The following is a 23,909-nucleotide window of genomic DNA, read 5'->3' as shown; positions in this document are numbered from 1 at the left end:
GTGATTTCTATCGATCGGCAACGTAACACGACTCGAATTGAGAACAAAACGAACCGTGAATTAAAACGAACCGAGAACAAAACGAATCGAGAACAAAACGAACCGAAGACAAAACGAACCGAGAACAAAAACAAACCGAAAGACAAAGAGTTTTAGTCCGAATATTGCTCTGATTCTCTGGGTATTATCTTTTGTATCACTATTTCGCCAATAGTGCATTATTTATAGGACAAACCTCTTAACCTAAAGATTCTTCTACTCCTCCTGTAAATTACCGTTTTGCCTCTTGTGTTTAATAGGCTAATTTGTTGGAGACAACAAGCCCATTAAACACTTAAGTCTCTGTTTGAGTCAAATGATATGTTGAGGATGAAGCCCATGTCCAACACACGCTTGAATTTTTTTTACTTTTGGTGGCAAAATAGAGAGATGCTCAACTCAAGATCGGGGATAAGCAACTCATGGTGTTCCGACGTTTTTCTCATCTGCTACATAGAACTAAAATCAAATAACAGTCATATTTTATGTTTTGGTTCATTTGTTATTTGGACTTTAAAATATCTTTCTATCACTCTCTATGTTGTCCATTTGGGCTTATTAATAAACTCTTTGGCCCACAAGAACAGAAAGAACCCACCAAAATCCCGGTTCAATTCAGTTTAGAAATAATCCCGGTTTTAATTGATTATTATTATTTTCTTCAATTGAAATAGTTAGTAATAATTTAATTTTGTTTTCAAATGGGAAATTAGATCTAGCTAGTGGCTCGTTTCGTTGCCTCAGATCTCTCTTCGATCGAGCTTCTTGGGTCAAAACCAGAGAGCTAAGGCAATTCTCATTTCTCACTTCTCTCTCGATTCCGTCGTATCTCCGACGATCTTGCTCCCGCACGATCCGATTGTGTAATTCGTTCGATTTTGCGGTAGAACAAGAAGACGAAGAAGTCGAAATAGGAAGGATTAAAGATGGCGGCTGGTGGATTTTTGACTCGAGCATTTGATACGATGCTTAAGGAGTCTGGAGGAAAGAAGTTTCCTGATCTCCAGAAAGCTATTCAAGCTTATCAAGGTTAGATCTCAATTTCTCCCAATTTTTTGCTCAAAATCGTTCGATCGTTGCTTTTGGTCCGGGTAGATTCCACGATCATAGCCATCTGCTAGATGTATTTGACTAAAATGTGGTCGCACAAGCTGAGATTTCAGGTTATTCCCAGTGTTTGGTTTTGTTAGTGAACTTTAGTATGATGTGGTAGGATACAGCTAAGACTATGAAATTCGATGGAATTTAAGACCTTCTGGCTTATAGTTTGTATCTGACAATTAGACCTGTGAACAAAGATGCTACGTATCAGAATAGTTTTACTTCTTATTCGTTAGTTCGAGTAATATAACCTTTTTGGAAGACGTAATTTCTTTTAGGTTCCAATCAATCTGTGCTTTATTGTACAAGAAAGTTCTGGACAGGGATTAGTTACTTACATGATTACAGAATGGTTTGCTTAGTTCTTTGTTAAATTAAAGAGAAGTGACGTCTGTTGTTACAAAATTTGTTTGAACTTGTCATCTTCGGGGTATAGCTACGCGTAAGCTGCATGTGCTACTTAGATTTTCAACTGATCTATATCAATGAGGTGATATTAGAAGTAGTATGAAGGACATTCACTCCCTGGTGCTATCCAGAAATCAATGAATTTTAAGGCTTCTCTCCACATTTTGTTTTTATTTTTGGCTCTAATTTGGCCTTGGTCACAAATGTTTTCATTTGATAGAAGAAATTAGGTGGTAATGATTTTTCTGTCGCTAACTGGTTTAGCTTCCATTTGTGATTGTTTATAGATGGTTCAAAGGTTGTTACGCAGGCTGCACCCTCGAGCATAGTGGAGAGGTAATGACCAAACCAGTATTCCATTTTCTGCTAGTTGTTGGATTGAGTTTTCTCGATAAAACTGATAGTTACTTTGAAATTTTATTGTAATGTTAGGTAGTCATCTGGTGATGTTTATCTTAGTCACCTTTTAACCATGGTAGCTACTAGTCACGCTTTCATGAAAACTCTTTGCCAAATCTTATTTGTCAAATTTTAGTTTTCTGTAAGAGTTTGAGACTTCCGTGTTTTTGGTTATCTTTTATCTGACCATTTCTTAAAGGGTTTTGTAATTTATATGTAAAGGTGGCTTGTTCAACAGTTTATTTCGTCTACACTGACACTTTATATTTAACTTCAGTTCACAAGCTGAAGGTGGAGGTGAAAAAACTGGGGTAGAAGCAGATGAACCGCAAAAAGTCACGAGTGCTGAAGTAGCGCAGCAGGCTAGCCAGTCAAAAAGTGAGACTATAAACGTTTCCTTAGCAAATGCTGGACACACATTAGGGGGAGCGGAAGTGGAGCTTGTGCTGAAACCTCTACGCCTTGCATTTGAGACAAAGAACTTAAAAATATTTGATGCTGCTTTGGATTGTCTTCATGTATGTATTTTTTTTTTTTTTTAAATTGCTCTGAGTATCCCTGGACGTTTGCTCCATTAAAGTTTTTTCGTTTCAGATTCATTTGACTCTGTACTTATGTAATGTATCTCCTGTCATTCTATTAATGTTCTGTATATGTTTTTAATTCTTTGTTTGTTGCAAGCAGAAACTCATTGCCTATGATCATTTGGAAGGGGATCCGGGGTTGGATGGTGGAAAAAATTCTGCACCTTTCACCGACATTCTGAACATGGTTTGCAGCTGTGTTGATAATTCATCACCAGACAGGTATGTACCTTCGTGTTTCAAAATCTTCTTGAGATTGGTTATACCAATTCTTAAAGCTGAAAGTTTTGTGCAGCACTGTACTCCAAGTACTGAAGGTTCTTCTTACAGCTGTTGCTTCAGGAAAGTTCAAAGGTAATTCTCTGATGTAGAAAGCTATGTTTTGTAACTTTTAGTGGGCTGAACTGTTTCCTCTACTTATTTTGCTTGCAATATCAATTTAAATTATTTTAATCTGTTTTTATCGCAGTGCATGGGGAGCCATTGCTGGGAGTTATTAGAGTTTGCTATAACATTGCTCTAAACAGGTGTGTTTTCTCTTCTTTTTTCTAATTTTTTAATCACCCTAGGTGCAATCACTAAATGCAGAATTTACATGTAGCAAGAGCCCAATTAACCAAGCAACTTCTAAAGCAATGCTGACTCAGATGATAAGCATTGTATTCAGGAGAATGGAGACTGACATTGTAAGTAATTCTATATTTCTCGATGTTGCATATGCTTTATTGAATTTGAATGCATGAAAACAAAGTAAATGTTGAATGGAGGTGCTGACCATTAAATATATATCTAGGTTTCCGCATCATCCACAGTGTCTCAAGAAGAACATGTTTCAGGTGACACTTCAAGCCCTAAAAATGAAGAAATAACTGCAGCTGACGAAAATGAGAAAGAAATGACCTTAGGAGATGCACTCACTCAGGCTAAAGACACAACTCTTGCATCTGTTGAAGAGCTGCATACCCTTGTGGGCGGTGCTGATATTAAGGTTGGTCTTTCACCTTATATCGTAAACATTTCTCCATATCCGTGACTGGATTAGAGATGTATTCTTCAAAAAAAGAAGTACTGAAAGAATTATGGAAAAAAAGTTAGAAATTCCTTAGAAGAAAAAGATTGTATATTGTTTTGTAGCGTTCTTTCTCTATATACTTCTGGCATATCCTCTTTGTTGCTTCTGGATAAGTAGAGATATTCGTCTGTCACTTGTCTTTGAATGCCCACTAGATATATTTTTTTTAACATGTCTGCGTCCCATAAGCTCTATAGAGTTTCCTGTCTGAATTTTAAATAGTGAGGCTGGAAGAAGTTCTCTAGAATAGTTTTTTCGTTCTTCCTGGTAGATAGATGACTCTTGTATACTGTGGTTCAAAAGTTGTGGCTTTTGCGGACAATGAAATTCTGAATCCTATGATCAGGGTTTAGAAGCCGCCCTTGACAAAGCTGTGCATCTTGAAGATGGCAAGAAGATAAAACGGTATATGTCATACCACTCTTCTCAATTTCTGAGTTTAAGCTTTTGCTTTACTGATCTATGTACCAGTATGTTGTTACGCCTATTTAGGCTTATGTGTTTGAGTATGTGTACGCACATGCCTGTATCATACATATAAACTTGCATGTGGCTTTACATACACACATGCTCATATTTACCTGTTTTGATTAGCAGATAATGAGTTAGACTTGTTTTTTTTCTTTGTAAGAGTCATGACTTTCTATTCAACTCATTTTAATTCCATAGGGGCATCGAGCTGGAGAGCATGAGTATTGGACAGCGTGATGCATTGCTTGTTTTCCGTACCCTTTGCAAGGTTGGCTTTTTTTTATGGTTCCATCTCTCTATTCTTGACTAGCTATTTGTGGTGCTTATGTGACAATTTTTTTAAGTTCTGTATCAGATGGGTATGAAAGAAGATAGTGATGAAGTCACAACCAAGACCCGTATATTGTCTCTTGAGCTTCTTCAGGTAAACCTAGTTAATCATCTTGTAAATTTGTAGCAAAGGCATTACATGATATTTAGACAAAAAAAAAAAAAAAAAGGCATTACATGATACTGAACTTCTGTTGCACATCATATAAATTTTTTTTATTATTTTGAAGTCAAATAGAGGTGTGTATACATAGTTGTTGTCACTGTTAACTGCTTCCTGCCTAAATGATTTACACCCGAAACAGTGTGCATTCCTCAGAACTTTAATGTTGTGAAAGCCCCATATATACCTCTTTGCTTATCCTGAGTTTTAGTTGTTGACATTAGATTGTTATTTATGTTGCATTCATTGAAGGTCCTTTCTGTTGGCTGATTTTGACCAATTTTCTGCAATAAATATGTTTGCAATATGCAGGGTATGTTAGAAGGAGTTAGTCACTCATTTACAAAGAACTTTCACTTTATAGATTCAGTGAAAGCCTACCTCTCATATGCATTGTTGCGGGCGTCGGTTTCTCAGTCTTCTGTCATATTTCAGGTTTGATTCTCCATTTCATATAGATCTGAAAGTTCTATCAGATTGTTGTATCTGACTAGAATTTATGTTCTTGCAGTATGCATCTGGTATCTTCTCCGTGCTTTTGCTGCGGTTCAGAGACAGTTTAAAAGTAAGCATGTGCTGTCCCCAGTTTAGAAATTCCTTTTTTTGTACAGGGATTGTTACCTTTCACCATATTTTTCTGATCCTAAATCTCACTCTCAGGGTGAAATTGGTATATTTTTCCCCATCATCGTCTTAAGATCATTAGATAACTCCGAGTGTCCCAATGACCAAAAGATGGGTGTTCTTAGGTACAATATTTTTCTGCTCGTCCAGATGTAATTTTGTTTTGAATACATCTCTTAGGCAAGTGAGTCTATTATCTTTTTGCTGTGAATTTCATGGATACTCATATTTTTCTACGCAGGATGCTTGAGAAAGTCTGCAAAGATCCTCAGATGCTTGTTGATGTGTATGTAAACTATGATTGTGATCTAGAGGCCCCAAACTTGTTTGAGCGCATGGTGTGCTCCATTTTCCATTCTTTTATATAACTACTGTACTTCAGCAATGTGACTGGTAGTTATGACTCACATTACATGTTTTTATTTTACTTTAGGTAACAACTTTGTCTAAAATTGCTCAAGGGTCTCAGAGTGCTGATCCAAATCCTGCCATGGCTTCGCAGACAGCTTCGGTTAAAGGTTCATCCCTTCAGGTAGGCGTCATATCATGTTTGCTTTACTTGCATCCAGAAAATAAACTACTGAAATTGCTATGTATATATTTTATCTAAATCCTTATGAAATTATTCACTAAGAAATTGGAGGAACCTTTTTTCGTAAATATTTCTAGTGCCTGGTCAACGTTCTTAAATCACTAGTTGATTGGGAGAAAATAAGGAGAGAGGCAGAAAATAGTACAAGAAATGCAAACGAGGACTCTGCTTCTACTGGAGAGCCAATTGAAACCAAAAGCAGGGAAGATGTCCCAAGCAACTTTGAGAAGGCTAAAGCTCATAAATCCACAATGGAGGCTGCCATCTCCGAGGTTCTTGTTTAATATCCTGCTACTTGTCACTGGTAGTGACATACTAATGCATGGATAATCATTTTTGCAGTTCAACAGGAATTCAGTGAAGGGTGTCGAATATCTAATTGCAAACAAGTTGGTTGAAAGGAATCCTGCTTCAGTTGCACAGTTTCTGAGAAGTACTTCGAGTCTGAGCAAGGTGGAACACTAGAACTATGCATAGTTATTTTCAGTATTTATAGGTGGGATTTAACTGTTGTTATATATAGGTTATGATTGGCGATTACCTGGGCCAACACGAGGAGTTTCCTCTTGCTGTCATGCATGCATATGTTGATTCAATGAAATTTTCAGAAATGAAGTTTCATTCGGCTATTCGTGAATTTCTCAAAGGTTTTAGACTTCCTGGAGAGGCCCAAAAAATTGATCGTATTATGGAAAAGTTCGCAGAAAGGTAAGGGCGCCATGTATTATTCTCTGAGATCATTATATGAATCTAGTACAAATATTAAGCTTGGTAGTTATTTGTGGATTAGGTGAATGGAAAATCTATATTTGGTTCTTATCATTTTCCCAGTTAATAACTAACATATTATGTTCCACTGTTGCCTTGAGTAGATATTGCGCAGACAATCCGGGTCTTTTCAAGAATGCAGATACAGCCTACGTTCTAGCCTATGCAGTTATCATGTTAAATACAGATGCGCATAATCCTATGGTTTGGCCTAAGATGTCAAAATCAGATTTCACACGTATGAATGCCACTAATGATCCTGAAGATTGTGCTCCAACTGAACTTCTGGAAGAGATCTATGATTCTATTGTACAAGAAGAAATTAAACTAAAAGACGATGACACCATGAAGAAGCTCAGTAGTCAAAGGCCAGGAGGAGAAGAAAGAGGTGGTCTTGTCAGCATTCTTAATCTGGGTTTGCCAAAGAGAATATCAGCAGCTGATGCTAAATCTGAGACTGAGGACATTGTTAGGAAAACACAGGAAATTTTCCGAAAGCATGGAGTGAAAAGAGGAGTCTTTCACACGGTTGAGCAAGTGGACATTATAAGGCCCATGGTGGAAGCTGTTGGGTGGCCTCTGCTTGCTGCTTTCTCCGTTACAATGGAAGTAGGTGATAACAAACCAAGGATTCTTCTCTGCATGGAGGGATTTAAAGCTGGAATACATATTGCTTATGTTCTTGGAATGGATACAATGCGATATGCATTTCTAACATCGCTTGTCAGGTAAACTCGTAAAACTTATTTCACACTCCCTTTTATGTTTAGTGTTGAATATATATTTAGGTTGCATTGTATATTGGCAGTTTGTGTAGAATATTGTGCCATTGCTGCGCAATGCATGTTGACTATTTTTCTTTGAATTGTCCATAGGTTCACTTTCTTGCATGCTCCAAAAGAAATGCGGAGCAAAAATGTTGAAGCATTGAGGATATTACTGGGGTTGTGTGACTCAGAACCTGACACCCTTCAAGATACTTGGAATGCAGTTTTAGAATGTGTTTCTAGGCTGGAATTCATTATTTCTACTCCCGGAATTGCTGCAACAGTAATGCATGGATCAAACCAGATCTCCAGGGATGGGGTTGTTCAATCATTGAAGGAGTTAGCCGGGAGACCTGCTGAACAAGTTTTTGTAAACAGTGTCAAGCTGCCCAGTGAATCTGTTGTGGAGTTTTTTACTGCGCTATGTGGTGTTTCAGCTGAAGAATTGAAGCAGTCTCCTGCCCGTGTTTTCAGCTTGCAGAAGCTAGTTGAGATCAGTTATTACAATATAGCACGTATCCGAATGGTACTCTTCTGATAGTTTTCTATCCTTACTCAATGCATAGTTATCTATGAGAACTTATACAGGTCATAACACATACCCTACCTTGCACCTCATGCAACTTGAAAGTATGGATACACTTGAGAATGAACAGCATTAACAATAACATAATGAGAAAGTAAAGCAGAGAACTTTGTTAACTTTGCTGTCAATATTGTTCTAAATTTGACTCATCTCTAGTGTGCGTTGCAACAAGTTCTGGTGTCTATTATAAAGCTGCTTCCTCATTCATTATCAAAGTAATATTGAAGGGCCGATAGATTATGTATCTTACGCTTATATGTATTTCAATACTTAACACGTATTACTTTATTTTGTGTTTGTTTTGTGACATATACCAGGTCTGGGCAAGAATATGGTCTGTCCTTGCCGAACATTTCGTATCTGCTGGTAGCCATCATGATGAAAAGATTGCAATGTATGCCATAGATTCTCTGAGACAGCTCGGGATGAAGTATTTAGAACGTGCTGAGCTCACCAATTTCACTTTCCAAAATGATATTCTCAAACCGTTCGTTATTATCATGCGGAATACTCAAAGTCAGACCATAAGGAGCCTAATTGTTGACTGCATCGTTCAGGTTGCTTGCTTGATCTATTCTATATTCTAAAATTAATATGTTTCCTTGGTTTTTGTTACTCGGTAGTATGCAGCCATTATTTCAGCAGCTAATCAATCTTTTTATTTTAGATGATAAAATCTAAAGTTGGAAGTATCAAATCGGGATGGAGGAGTGTTTTTATGATATTTACAGCAGCTGCAGATGACGAAGTTGAATCGATAGTTGAAAAATCATTTGAGAATGTTGAGCAAGGTGACAAACAGTCCATCAAACTATTGCACTTGTATCCCTGTTTTACTCAATTTTCTCACTCTTTCGTTTTGATAAATGTTTGTGTAACCACTCGTTTGTTTGCAGTTATTCTGGAACACTTTGACCAGGTGATAGGTGACTGCTTCATGGATTGTGTCAATTGTCTCATCAGGTTTGCCAATAACAAAGCTTCAGACCGGATAAGCCTGAAAGCTATTGCCCTTCTCAGAATATGTGAGGATCGGCTTGCAGAGGTATGTTTTCAAGCTAAATTTAGCTTCAAAATTCAGCGTTTTACTCTTCTATTATAACTTCAATCCTATGCTCTCCCGTTCGTATCTACTTTTAGGCCTGTCTTTGAACTTCCTCACTTTCTTTTGATTCTTCCCTCTGTAACTACATGTGCTCATTTGCCTGGCATATGATGATTCTCAGGGACTTATACCCGGTGGTGTTCTTAAGCCCGTTGATGGCAATGAGGATGAAACTTTTGATGTGACAGAGCATTACTGGTTTCCGATGCTTGCCGGTCTATCTGATCTCACATCTGATTATAGGCCCGAAGTTAGAAACTGTGCTCTGGAGGTGTTGTTTGATTTGCTAAATGAAAGGGGAAACAAGTTCTCCACACCTTTCTGGGAGAGTATCTTCCATCGCATCTTGTTTCCAATTTTTGATCATGTGAGTCATGCTGGAAAGGAAAGCTTAATATCTTCCGGGGATGTAAAATTTCGTGAAACAAGCATTCATTCCCTTCAGCTCCTCTGCAATCTCTTCAATACGTTCTACAAGGTACTGATGAAGCTTCTACATTTGCTCCCTCTGTGCTCATCTTGTCCGTTATTACTCAATTAAATTTCAGGGTTGTTGCAGTACTTGTCATGTTTACTGCATGAAATTATACAGAAATTTTTTTCTTAACATGCAACTTTGGACATATTAATATTATTGCGTGCTGCAAATTTGACCAACGAATTTTTCACCTTTGGAGCAGGAAGTATGTTTTATGCTGCCTCCACTTTTAAGTTTGCTCCTAGACTGTGCGAAGAAATCAGATCAGACAGTTGTTTCAATTTCATTAGGAGCATTGGTTCACCTCATCGAGGTTGGAGGCCACCAATTTAGTGAGGGAGACTGGGATATGCTCTTGAAAAGCATAAGGTGACCATCTTTCATAAAAAAAAATTGTCTTCAAATGTTGCTATCTAACCTTTTCTTTCTGTTGCCAGAGATGCATCATACACAACTCAACCGCTGGAGCTGTTGAATGCTTTGAGTTTTGACAATCCGAAAAAGAACCTAGTTTTGGCAGGAGACATAGAGGCCGATGCCTCTGATTCTCCACGAGTTGATCGTAATCCGGACGATATTAAAGATAATGGGAAAGTGTCCGCCCAGGCATCTCCAAGGATTGGTACTCATGGTACTTCCCTAGAATCTGGGATACCGCCTAAGGCTGATGGTTCGGAAGGTTGACTCTAAACTTTTTGTAGAATTTTGGATTTATGCATAAACAATTTTCAATATTCACTTATGGTGTTGGAAAATAATTGTTATAATAGGACATGTTGGGGATGGTAAACTTCTTGAAAAACATTGGATTTGCACAACGCCATGTTTTTTTAACCTTTATCTTTCTCATTAAAGGTCGTCCATCGTCATCTGGAAGGGCTCAAAAGGATGTGGATGATGTGAATCTGCAGCGGAGTCAGACTTTTGGCCAAAGATTCATGGACAATCTCTTCCTCCGGAATCTCACATCTCAACCAAAAAGCTCTGTTGCAGAAGTGACTGTACCCTCCTCTCCATATAAGGTATTTTGCACTTGCACAACTTTTCTTCCATTTGATGTACCTTACTAATTTACACTCGTCACAGGTCATTCCTTTTTTCATAGTTCTCTTGTTTTTCCGAGTAATATGATACATTTACGAATTATTTTCTTCTGTAGCATGAAGATCCTACAGAGCCTGACAGCAGAGAAGAAGAGAGTCCAGCATTGGGAGCTATTAGAGGAAAATGCATCACACAATTACTACTACTTGGTGCTATCAACAGCATCCAGGTATTTAGATGTCTTCTCTGCTTTGCTATGTTGTATGGTGTTGCAAACACTCTCATTCCTTAGCACCTGGTCCCCAGTAAGCTTTAGGGTAAATGTGCGTGGTGTTGTGAACTGACAGTTGCAGCTTTCTTGTTTGATGTTAATTCTGCAGCAAAAATACTGGAGTAATTTGAAAACCCCACAGAAGATTGCGATTATGGACATCTTATTCTCTTTCATCGAATTTGCTTCTTCCTACAATTCATATTCTAACCTTAGAACACGTATGAATCACATTCCCACAGAGAGGTTAGTGAATAAGCCTTTGGACTGAGTTATAAATAGATATTTTTATCGTCCTTATACATTTTTTTCTTTAATAGGCCACCTCTAAACCTTCTCCGGCAAGAGCTGGAAGGAACCACCATATATTTGGACGTCTTGCAAAAGACAACTTCTGGGCTTGCGGATGATGCATCTAACTCGGAAGATAGACTAGAAGGTGCAGCAGAAGAAAAATTGGTATCGTTCTGTGAACAGGTTCTGAAAGAAACATCTGATCTCCAGTCCACTTTGGGGGAGACTACTAACATGGATGTTCATCGGGTACTGGAGCTACGTTCTCCCGTGATTGTGAAGGTAATACATCTTAATTGCTTATGCATTTGTCGCTGAGAATATAAAATCTATGATAGAGAGGATAATTTTCTTATGTCATTGTCGTTCCAGGTTTTGGAAGGCATGTGCTTCATGAACAACACAATATTCAGGAAGCACATGAGAGAGTTCTACCCTCTGCTCACGAGGCTCGTTTGCTGTGAACAGGCAAGTTATTGAATTTGTTTCTGTTCTAGATATTTCTCACACAACTGAACTTTGTTTTGGAGTTAGTTTCGTACTTTCGAGCCACCCATTATGTAATCGGTAGAGAGCTAACTCCACGAGTGTTTCTGTCTGCAGATGGAGATAAGAGGTGCACTAGCCAACCTTTTCAAAGCACAATTGAAGCCACTTTTGCAACAGTAAATGATCTATACGCTATGATATTGTGGCAAAGCAAAACACTCTCAATGTCATTTACTTCCAACAGTTTTTTTTTTTTTTTTTTCTACATTGGATTGATTTTTCTCCTGATTAAAGAGCACATCCCGATTAAATTGCCAGTGGTACTCATACCCGTATCAGTTGTTTTTTTCTTTGCGATTCTTTGCTCCCATCTTATTTTGGTTTATTTTTAGTATGATGTTCGCAAGTCTGTTGTTCAGGCATCGTTTAGTCACCTAAAAAGTATTATTTGGTCACAGAGTACTGGTTGTTTCTTAGACATTGTTAACTTGAATGGTGTTATCATAGTTTCGATCAAACACTGGCTTTTCCCTTCTCGATTTCAGTTTTGCATTTTTAATTGCAGTTTATGTGAGTATGATAACCAAAGTCATGGGTGTTACGATTTAGTAAAATGATACAATCTCGTAGGCATGGCAACGTTTCTCTTTGGTCGTTTGTTAGAGATCCCATTTTAGGCGTCGTAAAGGTGTCGCAAAATCACCTTGTTTCATTTTACGAATCTTTTTATTTTGTTTCACAAGTGTTTTATTTATGGTAAACTGAAACTTTTGGATGATTGAATTAAATATTATTAGAAATGTGGTTTAATTTGACCTAAAATCTAGCTCAAAAGTTAAAGGATTGCTACATACTTTTTATAATACCCAAAGATTTTAATCCCAATCGATGTGGAACATTCTAATAGGCCTTTTCGAGATGTGGGTGGGAAACGGTCCAACGGGAAACAGTCCAAGCCCAACATCTCGGAAATATAACAAGACATGCCACTTGTATGGGCTACATAGGTGGGAAACCATTTTTGTGGGAATTTGCTTGTTGAGCCAACCTTGCTCTGATACCATATTAGAAATGTGGCGTAACTTAACCCAAAAGCTAGCTCAAAAGTTAAGGATTGCCACATTCTTTATATAATACTCAAAGATATTAATTCCAATCAATGTGGGACATTCTAATAAATATAGTATTATTGTTGGGGAAATTAAGAAAGTAACAGATGAGGGTGGGGATATATCGTCAAACTCCCTCTTAGACGAATCAGCAAGTGAACATGCGCGTGGAAAAATAGTAAAAGTGAATGACGTGGCTAACATGCGCGTGAAAAAATATTTTATCTATAAAAATATAACAGTTATAGATAAAGTAGTACAAAAAATAGTATGTAACCTGTTTCATCTGACTGCAACATATGTGCTAACACGACTACATGAGAGCAAAGTTTTAATACCCATATCCAAAACAACTCAATAGCTCATAAGGAATCGTTGGAAACTCAGAGAATTGCATTGATGGAGTATATGTGATACTTAAAGGAACAAATCGGATTAGTGTCGTCAACCATGAGTTTGATGACCGTCGTAAATCATTTATCGCTTCTTTATCTAAGAAATTTATAAATGATCTTCAATTTACTGGTTCAGAATTCACAATTTTGATTTTCATGAATCTAAAAATTTAAAAATTCTCAAATTAATTTTGGGAAAGTGAAAATTAATCTTACATAAATTGGAGAAGAAACACCCAAATAGGAAAATGAAATTACTTAAGAGCATCACCAAAAAAAAAAGGAAAGTGAAATAAATTAAGAGCATCTTACATAAATTGAAATAAATTAAGAGCATCTTACATAAATTGGAGAAGAAACACCCAAAAAGGAACCCAATAACAACAACAAACGAGAATTGATATACCCAAATAGGAAAGTGCAATTACTATCTATAAGCCACCATTGGAGCAATCGAAGCGTTGAGATTCTAGTGGATTTCGTGTTGGTGACAATGAAAAAGCGTTCGAGACGAAATCACGCAAATGATTTTAGGTGAAGTTGTTACCTACTATTATTTGGAGATGTTCTCTAATTATAAAGAGAGCTTGTGTTAAAGAGACTATTTTGATGAAAGGGTCGGATGAAAGAGGAATTTATATGAAAATGAAGGTAAATCAATAGGGAGAAGACTACAACATGAGGAGAGAGAGATTGAGAGAGAGGAAAATAAAAATTAACATGTCAGCAAAGGGCAAAATCGTATATATTACAGATTATACACAAAATTTTATAGCCATTGGAATCATATGGTTATTCAGTGAATTATTAAATTTTTGTTGGTTATTCTCTGTAATTTTTTTAAAGCCAATGTAACAAGCCAAGATTTTACACACATTTAAAAACAAACAAACCTAAATATAGAAAACAAAAGACCAGGAAAACAAAAGTCCAATTACGTGAACCCTAAACTGAAGGAAAAGTTGTATACAGCACAAACACGTGTCAATTGAGAAACAGGTTGAAAGACACGTGCAAAGTTGACGAAGTTGGAGTCACCGGCAGATTGTTGCAACGTCGGAAAGCTTCAATTCCGACAAAAAGCGCCGGAAATCTTATTCAATCTACAGATCTCAATCTTTGCCCAAAGAAACAAGGCAAAATCCCAATTTTAGCTTTGTCGAAAATATGACTCTTTTTATTGTAAATCTGTAAATCTTCTTCATCTTCTTCTTCAGTCAACAACTTTTCAACCTTCAATAAATTTTGCAGTTCATGAAACATAGACTTGCTTTTATTAAGAAAGCTCTTACGATCCAAAATATTTGTTTCACCATTGGAAATCGAAAGAGTCCAAGAAAGAGAAAACAACAGTTAGACCAAACGGTCTGGAGAAGAAGCTAACTTATCATCACCGAGAGACCGCTAAATCTGAAGCGAAAGCCGACCACCGATGTTGATTAAACCACCGATGTCAGAAACATAGTCGGATGAAGATGCAAACGAAGCCATCTACAGTGGAAGCAAAGCCAGTCTACACCGCTGAGAAAGCCGGTGCAACCAGACGACAAACCCGCTTCAAGCGGGACAAAAGTCACCAGATTAACACATTAGTGAAATCAAAATTGATAAGCTTCATTCTCTCTGAAAGATGAAAGAGAGAGAAGAGATAGAAGAGAGAGAAGAGAGAGAAGCCTTTTCTTGGCATCCTTCCCTAAAGATTTTCATTTTGCGAACTTAGATGGGGTGACAAATAGAAGTCACCATTTATGAGTTTTATCTATGCAAATACCAAAAGTGTTAAATTGAAAAAAGACTAGTTACCGAAAGCTTCCATACACGGTAATCGAGACATCCCTTGCAACCATGCCTTCCTGAGCCGGTGAGACTCATGTTCGCCGCGTAGGGATCTGCCAAATCTCTGTAATCTTCTTCAGTTCTTCGTAATCTTCTGGCCCATGTTATCTTCCTCTTTAAGTGCATCTTCCTTGCAAAATCCTAAACTTTTCCCTTCTTTTGGTTTTCTTCTCTGAGGGTCTTCTCTGCGACGGAAGAGTGAATTGATACTCTACAAGCTCTGTTCTGAATCATAACTCCGACGAAGATCCGCCTTTGAACCCGATAAAAGAAGAATTCCAACATTGTCTTTTCCCAAACTCCAGAGTAGTCCTTCACCGACACATCATTTGGCTCTAGATCTGTACTAGCACCGGCATCGCCTTTAGTTCCTTCTCACCGGGTTTCGTTGATGGCCCGCGAATATCTTGGACCATCAGTTGTGCTTTTTCCGGTGAGAAAGTCGACGGCACATGACGAGCTCCTTTGCTGGCAGGTGGTTTCCCCAGGTGCTTCACCGTCGATCATCACTTCAGATTTTCACGACGACAGCGATCTCTCATCCCTTCTCCCAACCGCAGCAACCCTAGGGTTTGGTGGGATGGGCCTTAATCCTTTTGACCGCCCAAATGCAACAATCTTCGCTCTTGGTGGGCTGGGCCTCACTCCGCTCGGCTGTCCACTAACTCTAAACCTAATTTAACCCATATCTAGGTTTGCTCTACTTAGAACTTTGCCTGATCTCTCTCTGAAACACTGCTTCACGATAACGGATGGTTGTAGACTCAATTCAATCGTTGGAACTTTATTCTTAGAGGAGCCTTGCAATTACAACTCTCGAAACATGTTGCATAGAGTAGATTGGTTGTCCCCAGATGCAAGTTTAGTTTTGAAGTTTAATGGAATAGTTTTGATCTCGAAACGTAGGCCATGTGACGCTGCTCACGCCTCTACTCTTTTATATGAACATATAACGAGTCTGAACCTTCCCACTATTACGCTTACTCATCTAGTCCCATGTCTTTTGTTGGGCGATGCATCTCAACCCTCTTGGATTTGTTGGATAAAACCGTTTCGGCTTGCTCGATCAACCTCCTTCTCAAGCCTTCTTAAACCGAATAATCTTGGTCTTTTGATTAGAAGATTATATGCGCTTTGGACTTGTCATCTTCTTTGCCGAACGCATCAAGCTTACTCTTCTAAGGAGATACCTTCCCTGAAACCTTACTCCTCTAAGGAGATATCTTCTCTAAAACTTGAACCTGGGAAAAAGCCTCAACGAAAGCTTATATGCGTCGATCGCACGAGCTTATTATGATCATAAGTTGATCCGAAATTTCTCGAAGCTAGTCTTCAAACTTGAATCTCTACAGGTCCCAATAGATCTTCCAGCCTTTGCAATCTTCTTGAAGTTATGTATTTTGGAAAACTCATGGAATTTATCCCTATCTTTCATGTAATGTTTTAAGCTTAATTTGTATGAATCCACCTCTTATGAGGATTTAGATTAATGAAAGCTTCCTTTACCCAAAAAAACAAAAACTTATGCAAATATCAAATAAGTAAATCTTTAAAGGTACATTCAATAATATAACATTCTAGATTTCATCCCAATTTTGCTAGTTCTATAATTGATATTTTTTAATAAAGTGTATTGGATCTTACGTTTTGAATGATTTGAGTTTTAGTGAGTTTTTGTATGAGTTTAGGGAAGTTGATGTGATTTATTGTAAAATCTTTTCAAATTTCATCTAAAACTGTAGGATTTGGATTTCTATATTTTAGACTAAAGTAGTCTTCTCAAATCCTCTCAAATCCTTCAAAATTAATAAGAACCACAAACTATTGGATTTTAAAGTAGATTTTTAAATCTTTAATTCAATAACACTAGATTTCATTAAAGCTTTTAAACTTCATGATTGAATAACATAAGATTTATAAATTTTATACAAATCATTTAAAATACTAGATTAAATACACGTCTCTTTGATTTATGACATTTCTATTTTATCTATATTGAATAACATAAGATTGCAATTTTTTTGAAGTACAAATTAAACGATAAACGTAAATGTGTGAAAATAAAACAGTTAGATTAAGATTTTCACGACTGTATTTTTTTTTATTCTGTTTTCCTAGACGAAACATTTGGTTGATCGAGTTGGATAGTTCAATCTTTTGAAATTACAGTTTTGGGAGAATATCCGTAATCAGTATATGGTGCCCTATTTAAAAAATATTAATGTAACGTATTTTAAAATCATGTTTTTAGAAAATATTATTTATTTAAAGATAAAGATAAGTCAATAAAAAAAATTAATAAATATTTCTCTTATTTTTTTTAAAGGGTATTCAAATTTTATAAATTAGACTCATTGGGCTATTTCCGGATTTAGACTCATACAATTTCCCCTCAGGGCCCAACCCACTAGTTTCTAACTAAACAAAACCAATTAAAACAAAATCGACTCGATTTTAACAAAGCCGGATTTAAACCGGTTCAAGAGAAACTCTAATCTAAATATCGTAAAATACGAATGAACCGCCGTCCAAAAAACTACAGAAACTCGCCGGAACAGAAAACCTCCGATGAGCCTTGACGATGCGAGCCGAACGAAGATGGTGATCCAGAATGTTCTCTTTTCACATTTAACTAATAAATATTTCAAAAACAAAGATGTTCTCTTTTTCACATTTAGCAACCTCCCAATAAGGATGCAACACGTGTTGGTAGAGAGTGGCTTAAGCTCAAGAGACAAAGGAGATAAGATAATCATGCATGCCAAAGCAAAAGCATCGAGTAATGTACTTTGCATTTGCATGGAAAATTGGAAAGTGATTGCGCACATGAGAGCAAAAAATGATTCAAAGTTTTTAAACGCGTTTTCGCTTTCTTTTTATTCATTTTTGTGTTTTCTTTGCTCAAAAGTCAAAACTATATAGAGATTTTAGTATCATATTCCCTCAACAGTGATTGGATCCAAGTTGAAGTCGGTTTGGACATAACCATCACCGGTATTTTTTGAAGCTGGAGTAAAGTGGAATTGAAGTCAAATCCAAATTTATTTTGATTCGGTTTTGTTTAATTTTGTTCTAGTAGAAAAGTTAAAGCAATCTCTTATTCTTATTCATTAACTAGACGTTGAAAATTACAAACAAACTCATATTATTAAAAATTTCTCTATCATATACTGATATACGTCGTTTTACCAAAACTATATATATACGTAATTTGCATGGAAAGTGATTGCGCACATGTTGGCCAAAAAAGGGATTTAAAGTTACTAAACGCGTTTTTGCTTTCTTATTATTATTATTTTTTGCTCAAAACTATATACTACTTTAGTATGATCATCATATTCACTCAATTAAATTAACAGTGACTGGATCCAAACTTAATTAAATTCGGTTTGGATATAACCAGCTCCGGTTTTTCTCGAAGCTGAAATAAAACAAAATTAGACGTTGAAAAGTTGTCTATCATAGGATTTTCTTAAAAACGCTACGGATCTTAGAACGAGACAAAATTTTGACAACAAAAATGCATGCATTAGGCAACGATAAATTGACCAAGAGATTGGAATTGAGACCCACCAAGGATACTAAGAGTACGTAACACAAAAACAAGTGTGATTTGAAATGTGAGGCACCGACGCATGACTCCACAACTCTTTTTCCCCAATTTAAAAACCGACATTTCTGCTTTCTCTTTCTCTATTTACAAAAGACAATTCCATTTTCTTACAAGATCAATGAGACATTAATATTAGGAAGAGTTAATTTATGTGGTTGTGGTATATAAGAAAATTGATAAATGTATTTTCTAACGAACTATTCATGAAAAATCTAATTTGACATGTAAAAATGATGTTATTAGAAATGAACAACTACAAAACATTAAATTACACGAAGTAACTCAAGCCAAATATTATTTAGTATTTACGTACTACAATATTTTCAATGTTACTCCTTCAAAATTTTGGAAACCTCAAATTCGAGCCTTCTTCGTTCTCGCTTTTTATTTTTATTTTTTCTGTTTTGTAAAAGGAGTCTCGTTTATTGAATTATTTGAGGTGTAAAACAACAACGTAGACTTCAACGTACATAAAAAAAAAGTTTATCACTGATAAAGTAGGCAAGACATTCCAACCAAAAAGAATTTGGCAAGATAAACGAAGTTATATGAACTAGAGAATCAAGCTATACAACAAATCTTTGTTCGATTTTTTTATTAATAATATACATACATGATAATATTTTAATAAGATGCCTCAGACGGACTGTGCAGTACTGCATGATAATATCATTTTTATTTTTGTGCATTGCATGAGAACTTATATGTCACGAAAAAATAATTTAATTTGTAAGATAATTTTAGAAACCGTCATCAATGTGAGTACAGACGAAGATAATGGTTTGAGAGGACACGTGTAGATTAGATCACGGTCGGAGATTGTCCCAAATTTCTTCAGATCACGATCTCACATCGTTGTTGTGTGTTTAAGGGTGGTCCCGGTTGTCCACGTTTTTTATGCCACCCCATTTGGTACATTTGTTTTTAGCTCTAGAGTAATAATAATAAATTAAGAGTTCGAATCTATATTCGTAGTTCTATTACCGTCATTACGTGTTAAGAGTCAGAATCTAGATTCGACAATGAATTTGGTAATACGTACATCATCTTTATTGTTTGGACTATCCAAATTTGTTGTAAAATGAACTTCATGTTTTTATTTTTCTTCTCTAGCTACAATGAAGGCTAATTCTGTAACATTTCTACTTTCTCACCCCTTATTAAAAATTGTTCAGTTACACTAAGATAAGTCATCACAAATTACTCACAAAAACAAACAACAAACTCAAGCAATATATATTTCCTTCATATATCCTCATTAAGTTTAGGTGTGTTTAATATGTATAACTCTCAAATAATTCTACTAGTGCGTAATTTTTTTTTCCTATAACCAACAAGCTGTTGGCCGAGTGATAAATCTTCCGGGTGGAAGTGCTCAGTTCGAAGAACGTTGGAAGGGATCTCTTCTCTAACGGAAATGAATTTAACCTGATGCGGGTCCTGCCTCTAGAAAATGTAGGGTCTTTAGACTTAAACTTCCATATATATATTAAAAAGAAAAATGTTTTCCAACTGGTGTGCAATGTGGTATTAATTAACAAGCTAAACTATATGTTTATAATATAACGGGACAACATTTTCCTATCTTTTTTGGTTAAAATCAGAAACATACATTATAGGAATATGAAGCGGGACGAATATACAATAGTGATGATAACACAAACCATTAGTTTATATGTTTTAGTCAGGTTTTAAATAGGAATGACTACACATAAATAATGTATCACTAGGTTATATGTCATTGTAATACTTTGTTCTACTTAAGAGAAAATTTTGCTTAGCAAAATAATGGCATCCACAGCTCTAATCCGTAACGTTTACCCAAACATGCATGGAGATTCTCGTCCGACAAATTTTCAACAAAGATCAAAACTCTCAGTGATATATTAATATTTATTATTTCCAGGAAAACAAGTCCAAATTCAATCTTTCTAATTAAAATTAAAAAGTTAGATTTTTTTTTTTTAATACCAAGAAGTTTTGGGCCGAAATCCGTAATCTCCCTAAACTCGAAACCACAACATATAATATTAGTTTCATCCCAAACATTACTCGAACCGGCAACATCTAAACTTTACCTAGAATTTTTACCAATTGAACTAACAATACTTAGTAAAAATTCCTAATCTCATCCATAACTGATGGTATAAAAAGCAAAGGTAGGTCGTCTTTTTTCTTGCCTACTGCCTAGCCATTACCCTCTCTCTCTCTTTATAATAAATAACATCACACATCACTTACATTCACTCTTCACAAAGATATTATAGAGTGTGAGAGAGAGACACTCTTGTTTCATCTTCAACTTCCACTACCTTTGCAAGATTCTACCTGAGATAGATGGCGAAGTTCCGACAAATGGGTTCATCAATCTTCTTCCTCTTTCTTATCATAATCTCATTATGTTCCGCCCACAAAGAAGCGTTTTCTTCAACTGATCTTGTTCAAATGGAGTGCTTGAGAGTCCCACCGTTAGAGTTTGCTGAAGCGGCCAAAACCGTCGTCGACGCTATAACAAAAGCGGTAGCTATAGTGTCCAAGTTCGACAAGAAAGCCGGGAAGTCGCGAGTCTCCAATGCGATTGTTGATTGTGTTGATCTTCTTGATTCTGCCGCCGAAGAGCTTTCTTGGATCATCTCTGCCTCTCAATCCCCCAACGGTAAATTTTAACTACTAGTCTTTTTCTTTTTTGCATGCAAAATATGAGTCTTTAAATTAATATAAAAGACTAAGAATGTAATTTATTACCAACTTAAATACAAAGTTACAAAACTCACCGAGGAATTTTCAGTTCACGTGGTGATGCACATTATATAGTTTGTTCGTTGAATTTCCACCAAATTTATAAATACCAAAACGTTTGTCCCCAAAAAAAAAAAAAGAATAACAAAAGATAAAAATTACGATAATTAGCATTTGTTATTTTAATTATTTGGTGGAAGACTAGCTTTACTAATAAGCCCATTTTTTCCATTGACTCGAACTAGTAGTACTGTATAATTTAGTAACCGATGGAAAGACACAATAGAGATGTCCATTTATTAAGCTTGACACGACGACAGACCTATTTTTTTCTTTTTCTCTTAACTCTTAAGTATTCGCTAGCACTAGCATGTGTTCTTTTGTTTTGCTAATATAAATATTTGATAGCTTTCAGATTTTTCTTCTGCTGAATCAGATTCTCAGAACTTTTTTGCTTTAAAGAAGAAAGTGATTTGGTATCTTATTATCGTCGGTGATTAATCTTCGACGTGGGAATAAAATATCTTGCTCGAAAGAAAACCTTGAAATGCTGCCCTTTTAAGGGAAGATGAATATATATATATATATATATATATATAAAATAAAAATACAAAAGAAAAAGAAGAAAACAATGCATTTATGTGGATCTTGATAATATGAATATTTCATAGTCGATTTTTAAATATGGTTTATGTGGCCAACTCACATGATGTGTTTCGAACTAAATGAGATTCTATTAAAATAAAGTCTACCGAAACACATACCAAAATTAATTTAACCAAAAGCATATTAAAAAATAAAAACTCATATTTTAAACTAAAATTTGCTGATTAAATGGTAGAAAGAAAGTTGAAAAATAAAAATGCTAGAGAGAAAAAAAATCAATTATTATTATCAAATATCAATAATCTCAGTTTTATTTTAATTAAATGTCTAACAAAATACATTAAACTGTCACTGTCAGGTAAAGACAATAGCACAGGAGACGTGGGTTCGGATCTAAGGACATGGATAAGCGCCGCACTTTCTAACCAGGACACATGTCTTGACGGTTTCGAGGGTACTAATGGAATTATCAAAAAGATAGTGGCCGGTGGTCTTAGCAAGGTTGGTACGACCGTTCGGAATTTACTAACGATGGTTCACTCTCCTCCCTCTAAGCCCAAACCTAAGCCCATTAAGGCCCAGACAATGACGAAAGCTCATAGTGGCTTCAGTAAGTTCCCCTCATGGGTTAAACCCGGTGATCGGAAGTTGTTGCAAACTGATAACATAACGGTTGCTGACGCGGTTGTAGCCGCAGACGGGACCGGAAATTTCACGACGATAAGTGACGCGGTGTTGGCTGCACCGGACTATAGTACCAAAAGATATGTCATACATGTAAAAAGAGGTGTGTATGTAGAGAATGTGGAGATTAAAAAGAAGAAATGGAACATTATGATGGTTGGTGACGGCATCGATGCCACCGTGATCACGGGTAACCGGAGTTTCATCGACGGCTGGACTACTTTCCGATCTGCTACATTTGGTAAGTCCAAATTTATAATATCTTTCACCTAGTATTTTTTGTTTTCTTACTATTAATGAAGATTATGAATTGGTTATAAAACTATTTGGCAGCTGTGAGCGGTAGAGGATTTATTGCACGCGATATCACCTTCCAAAACACAGCAGGACCGGAAAAACACCAAGCGGTCGCAATCCGATCCGATACGGATCTCGGGGTCTTTTATCGATGCGCGATGAGAGGTTACCAAGACACTCTCTATGCCCACTCAATGCGTCAATTCTTTAGAGAATGCATTATAACAGGCACTGTAGACTTTATATTCGGAGACGCCACAGCAGTATTCCAAAGCTGCCAAATCAAAGCCAAACAAGGCCTTCCAAACCAGAAGAATAGCATCACGGCTCAAGGACGTAAGGATCCAAATGAGCCAACCGGTTTCACAATCCAATTCAGCAATATAGCAGCTGATACCGACCTACTTCTAAACTTAAATACTACGGCTACTTACTTAGGTCGGCCGTGGAAACTATATTCTAGGACGGTGTTCATGCAAAACTACATGAGTGATGCAATCAACCCCGTAGGATGGCTTGAATGGAATGGAAATTTTGCGTTGGATACATTATATTATGGTGAGTATATGAATAGCGGACCGGGGGCTAGTCTTGACCGCCGTGTTAAGTGGCCAGGATACCATGTGTTGAATACTTCGGCCGAGGCTAATAATTTTACAGTATCTCAACTCATACAAGGGAACTTGTGGTTACCATCAACTGGTATCACGTTCATTGCTGGTCTAGTCTCGTAAATTAATCATGTTTGATCGAATTCTAATATTATCATTTGATATATCATTTCTATTATACTAAACGTTATAATTATGTTTCTTGATGTTTTCTATTTTGTATATGGTTTTGGTTAAATTATTATTATTATTATTATTTTGGTGATATTGAACTACAAGTTCTCTACGTTTGATATGTATTTAATGAGTTATTTTACTCGTAGAATTAAAGTCATATGTCAACCACATTTTTCTACCATTGATCTTCAAACAATGGATTTTATACATAATATTCTTTTCCAAAATCGTATGCGAGGTATATTTAAAATGGATTT

General features: G+C 36.3%; 5 protein-coding genes and 2 long non-coding RNA genes across 9 annotated transcripts; 4 read left to right on the top strand and 3 right to left on the bottom strand.

Moving 5' to 3' along the window:
- Positions 1 to 718: 718 nt before the first annotated feature.
- ATMIN7 (HOPM interactor 7) lies at positions 719 to 12,155 on the top strand (the record flags this gene model as incomplete). 3 transcript variants are annotated; one of them, NM_001339097.1, is made up of 33 exons in its annotated part: positions 719 to 1,068; positions 1,836 to 1,884; positions 2,225 to 2,465; positions 2,632 to 2,753; positions 2,827 to 2,885; positions 3,001 to 3,058; positions 3,133 to 3,217; positions 3,325 to 3,519; positions 3,950 to 4,008; positions 4,273 to 4,342; positions 4,430 to 4,498; positions 4,880 to 5,002; positions 5,079 to 5,132; positions 5,228 to 5,316; positions 5,433 to 5,529; positions 5,625 to 5,723; positions 5,861 to 6,055; positions 6,126 to 6,236; positions 6,307 to 6,491; positions 6,656 to 7,279; positions 7,427 to 7,844; positions 8,222 to 8,461; positions 8,572 to 8,695; positions 8,801 to 8,949; positions 9,131 to 9,487; positions 9,690 to 9,856; positions 9,925 to 10,166; positions 10,343 to 10,509; positions 10,647 to 10,760; positions 10,912 to 11,048; positions 11,123 to 11,378; positions 11,469 to 11,564; positions 11,700 to 12,155. In NM_001339097.1, 33 exons carry the CDS (start codon positions 966 to 968, stop codon positions 11,763 to 11,765), a joined length of 5,220 nt encoding a protein of 1,739 aa, NP_001327198.1. In that variant the 3' UTR covers positions 11,766 to 12,155. The 3 variants fall into 3 exon arrangements, with proteins under 3 accessions (NP_001327198.1, NP_001190006.1, NP_189916.4); NM_001203077.1 differs by having other exon boundaries at positions 867 to 1,068; positions 8,572 to 8,726; positions 8,868 to 8,949; positions 11,700 to 11,910; NM_114198.4 differs by having other exon boundaries at positions 966 to 1,068; positions 5,079 to 5,140; positions 5,179 to 5,316; positions 11,700 to 12,104.
- Positions 12,156 to 13,310: 1,155 nt separating this feature from the next.
- On the bottom strand, positions 13,311 to 13,806 carry AT3G06575. Its single transcript, NR_141262.1, has one exon. It is a non-coding gene; the product is annotated as an other RNA (long non-coding RNA).
- An 85-nt stretch (positions 13,807 to 13,891) lies between these two features.
- AT3G43291 (uncharacterized protein) lies at positions 13,892 to 14,723 on the top strand (the record flags this gene model as incomplete). The annotated part of the gene is made up of 1 exon (NM_001125286.2): positions 13,892 to 14,723. The coding sequence occupies exon 1, from the start codon at positions 14,559 to 14,561 to the stop codon at positions 14,721 to 14,723; it is 165 nt and encodes a 54-aa protein (NP_001118758.1). The 5' UTR covers positions 13,892 to 14,558.
- A 161-nt stretch (positions 14,724 to 14,884) lies between these two features.
- Positions 14,885 to 15,432, bottom strand: AT3G43290 (uncharacterized protein; the record flags this gene model as incomplete). Its single annotated transcript, NM_114197.1, has 3 exons — positions 14,885 to 14,989; positions 15,073 to 15,287; positions 15,339 to 15,432. 3 exons carry the CDS (start codon positions 15,430 to 15,432, stop codon positions 14,885 to 14,887), a joined length of 414 nt encoding a protein of 137 aa, NP_189915.1.
- A 316-nt stretch (positions 15,433 to 15,748) lies between these two features.
- On the top strand, positions 15,749 to 16,222 carry AT3G43280 (uncharacterized protein; the record flags this gene model as incomplete). The annotated part of the gene is made up of 1 exon (NM_114196.1): positions 15,749 to 16,222. The coding sequence occupies one exon, from the start codon at positions 15,749 to 15,751 to the stop codon at positions 16,220 to 16,222; it is 474 nt and encodes a 157-aa protein (NP_189914.1).
- A 1,095-nt stretch (positions 16,223 to 17,317) lies between these two features.
- On the bottom strand, positions 17,318 to 17,938 carry AT3G06565. The gene is made up of 2 exons (NR_141261.1): positions 17,607 to 17,938; positions 17,318 to 17,538 (listed from the first exon to the last, which is right to left on the bottom strand). It is a non-coding gene; the product is annotated as an other RNA (long non-coding RNA).
- Positions 17,939 to 20,504: 2,566 nt separating this feature from the next.
- Positions 20,505 to 23,875, top strand: AT3G43270 (Plant invertase/pectin methylesterase inhibitor superfamily). Its single transcript, NM_114195.4, has 3 exons — positions 20,505 to 21,194; positions 22,242 to 22,808; positions 22,901 to 23,875. Exons 1-3 carry the CDS (start codon positions 20,876 to 20,878, stop codon positions 23,596 to 23,598), a joined length of 1,584 nt encoding a protein of 527 aa, NP_189913.3. The 5' UTR covers positions 20,505 to 20,875; the 3' UTR covers positions 23,599 to 23,875.
- Positions 23,876 to 23,909: the final 34 nt, after the last annotated feature.

This window comes from Arabidopsis thaliana, chromosome 3, assembly GCF_000001735.4.
Source record: "Arabidopsis thaliana chromosome 3, partial sequence".
Taxonomy (NCBI): Eukaryota; Viridiplantae; Streptophyta; class Magnoliopsida; order Brassicales; family Brassicaceae; genus Arabidopsis; species Arabidopsis thaliana.
This window is presented reverse-complemented; position numbering and strand designations above follow the sequence as displayed.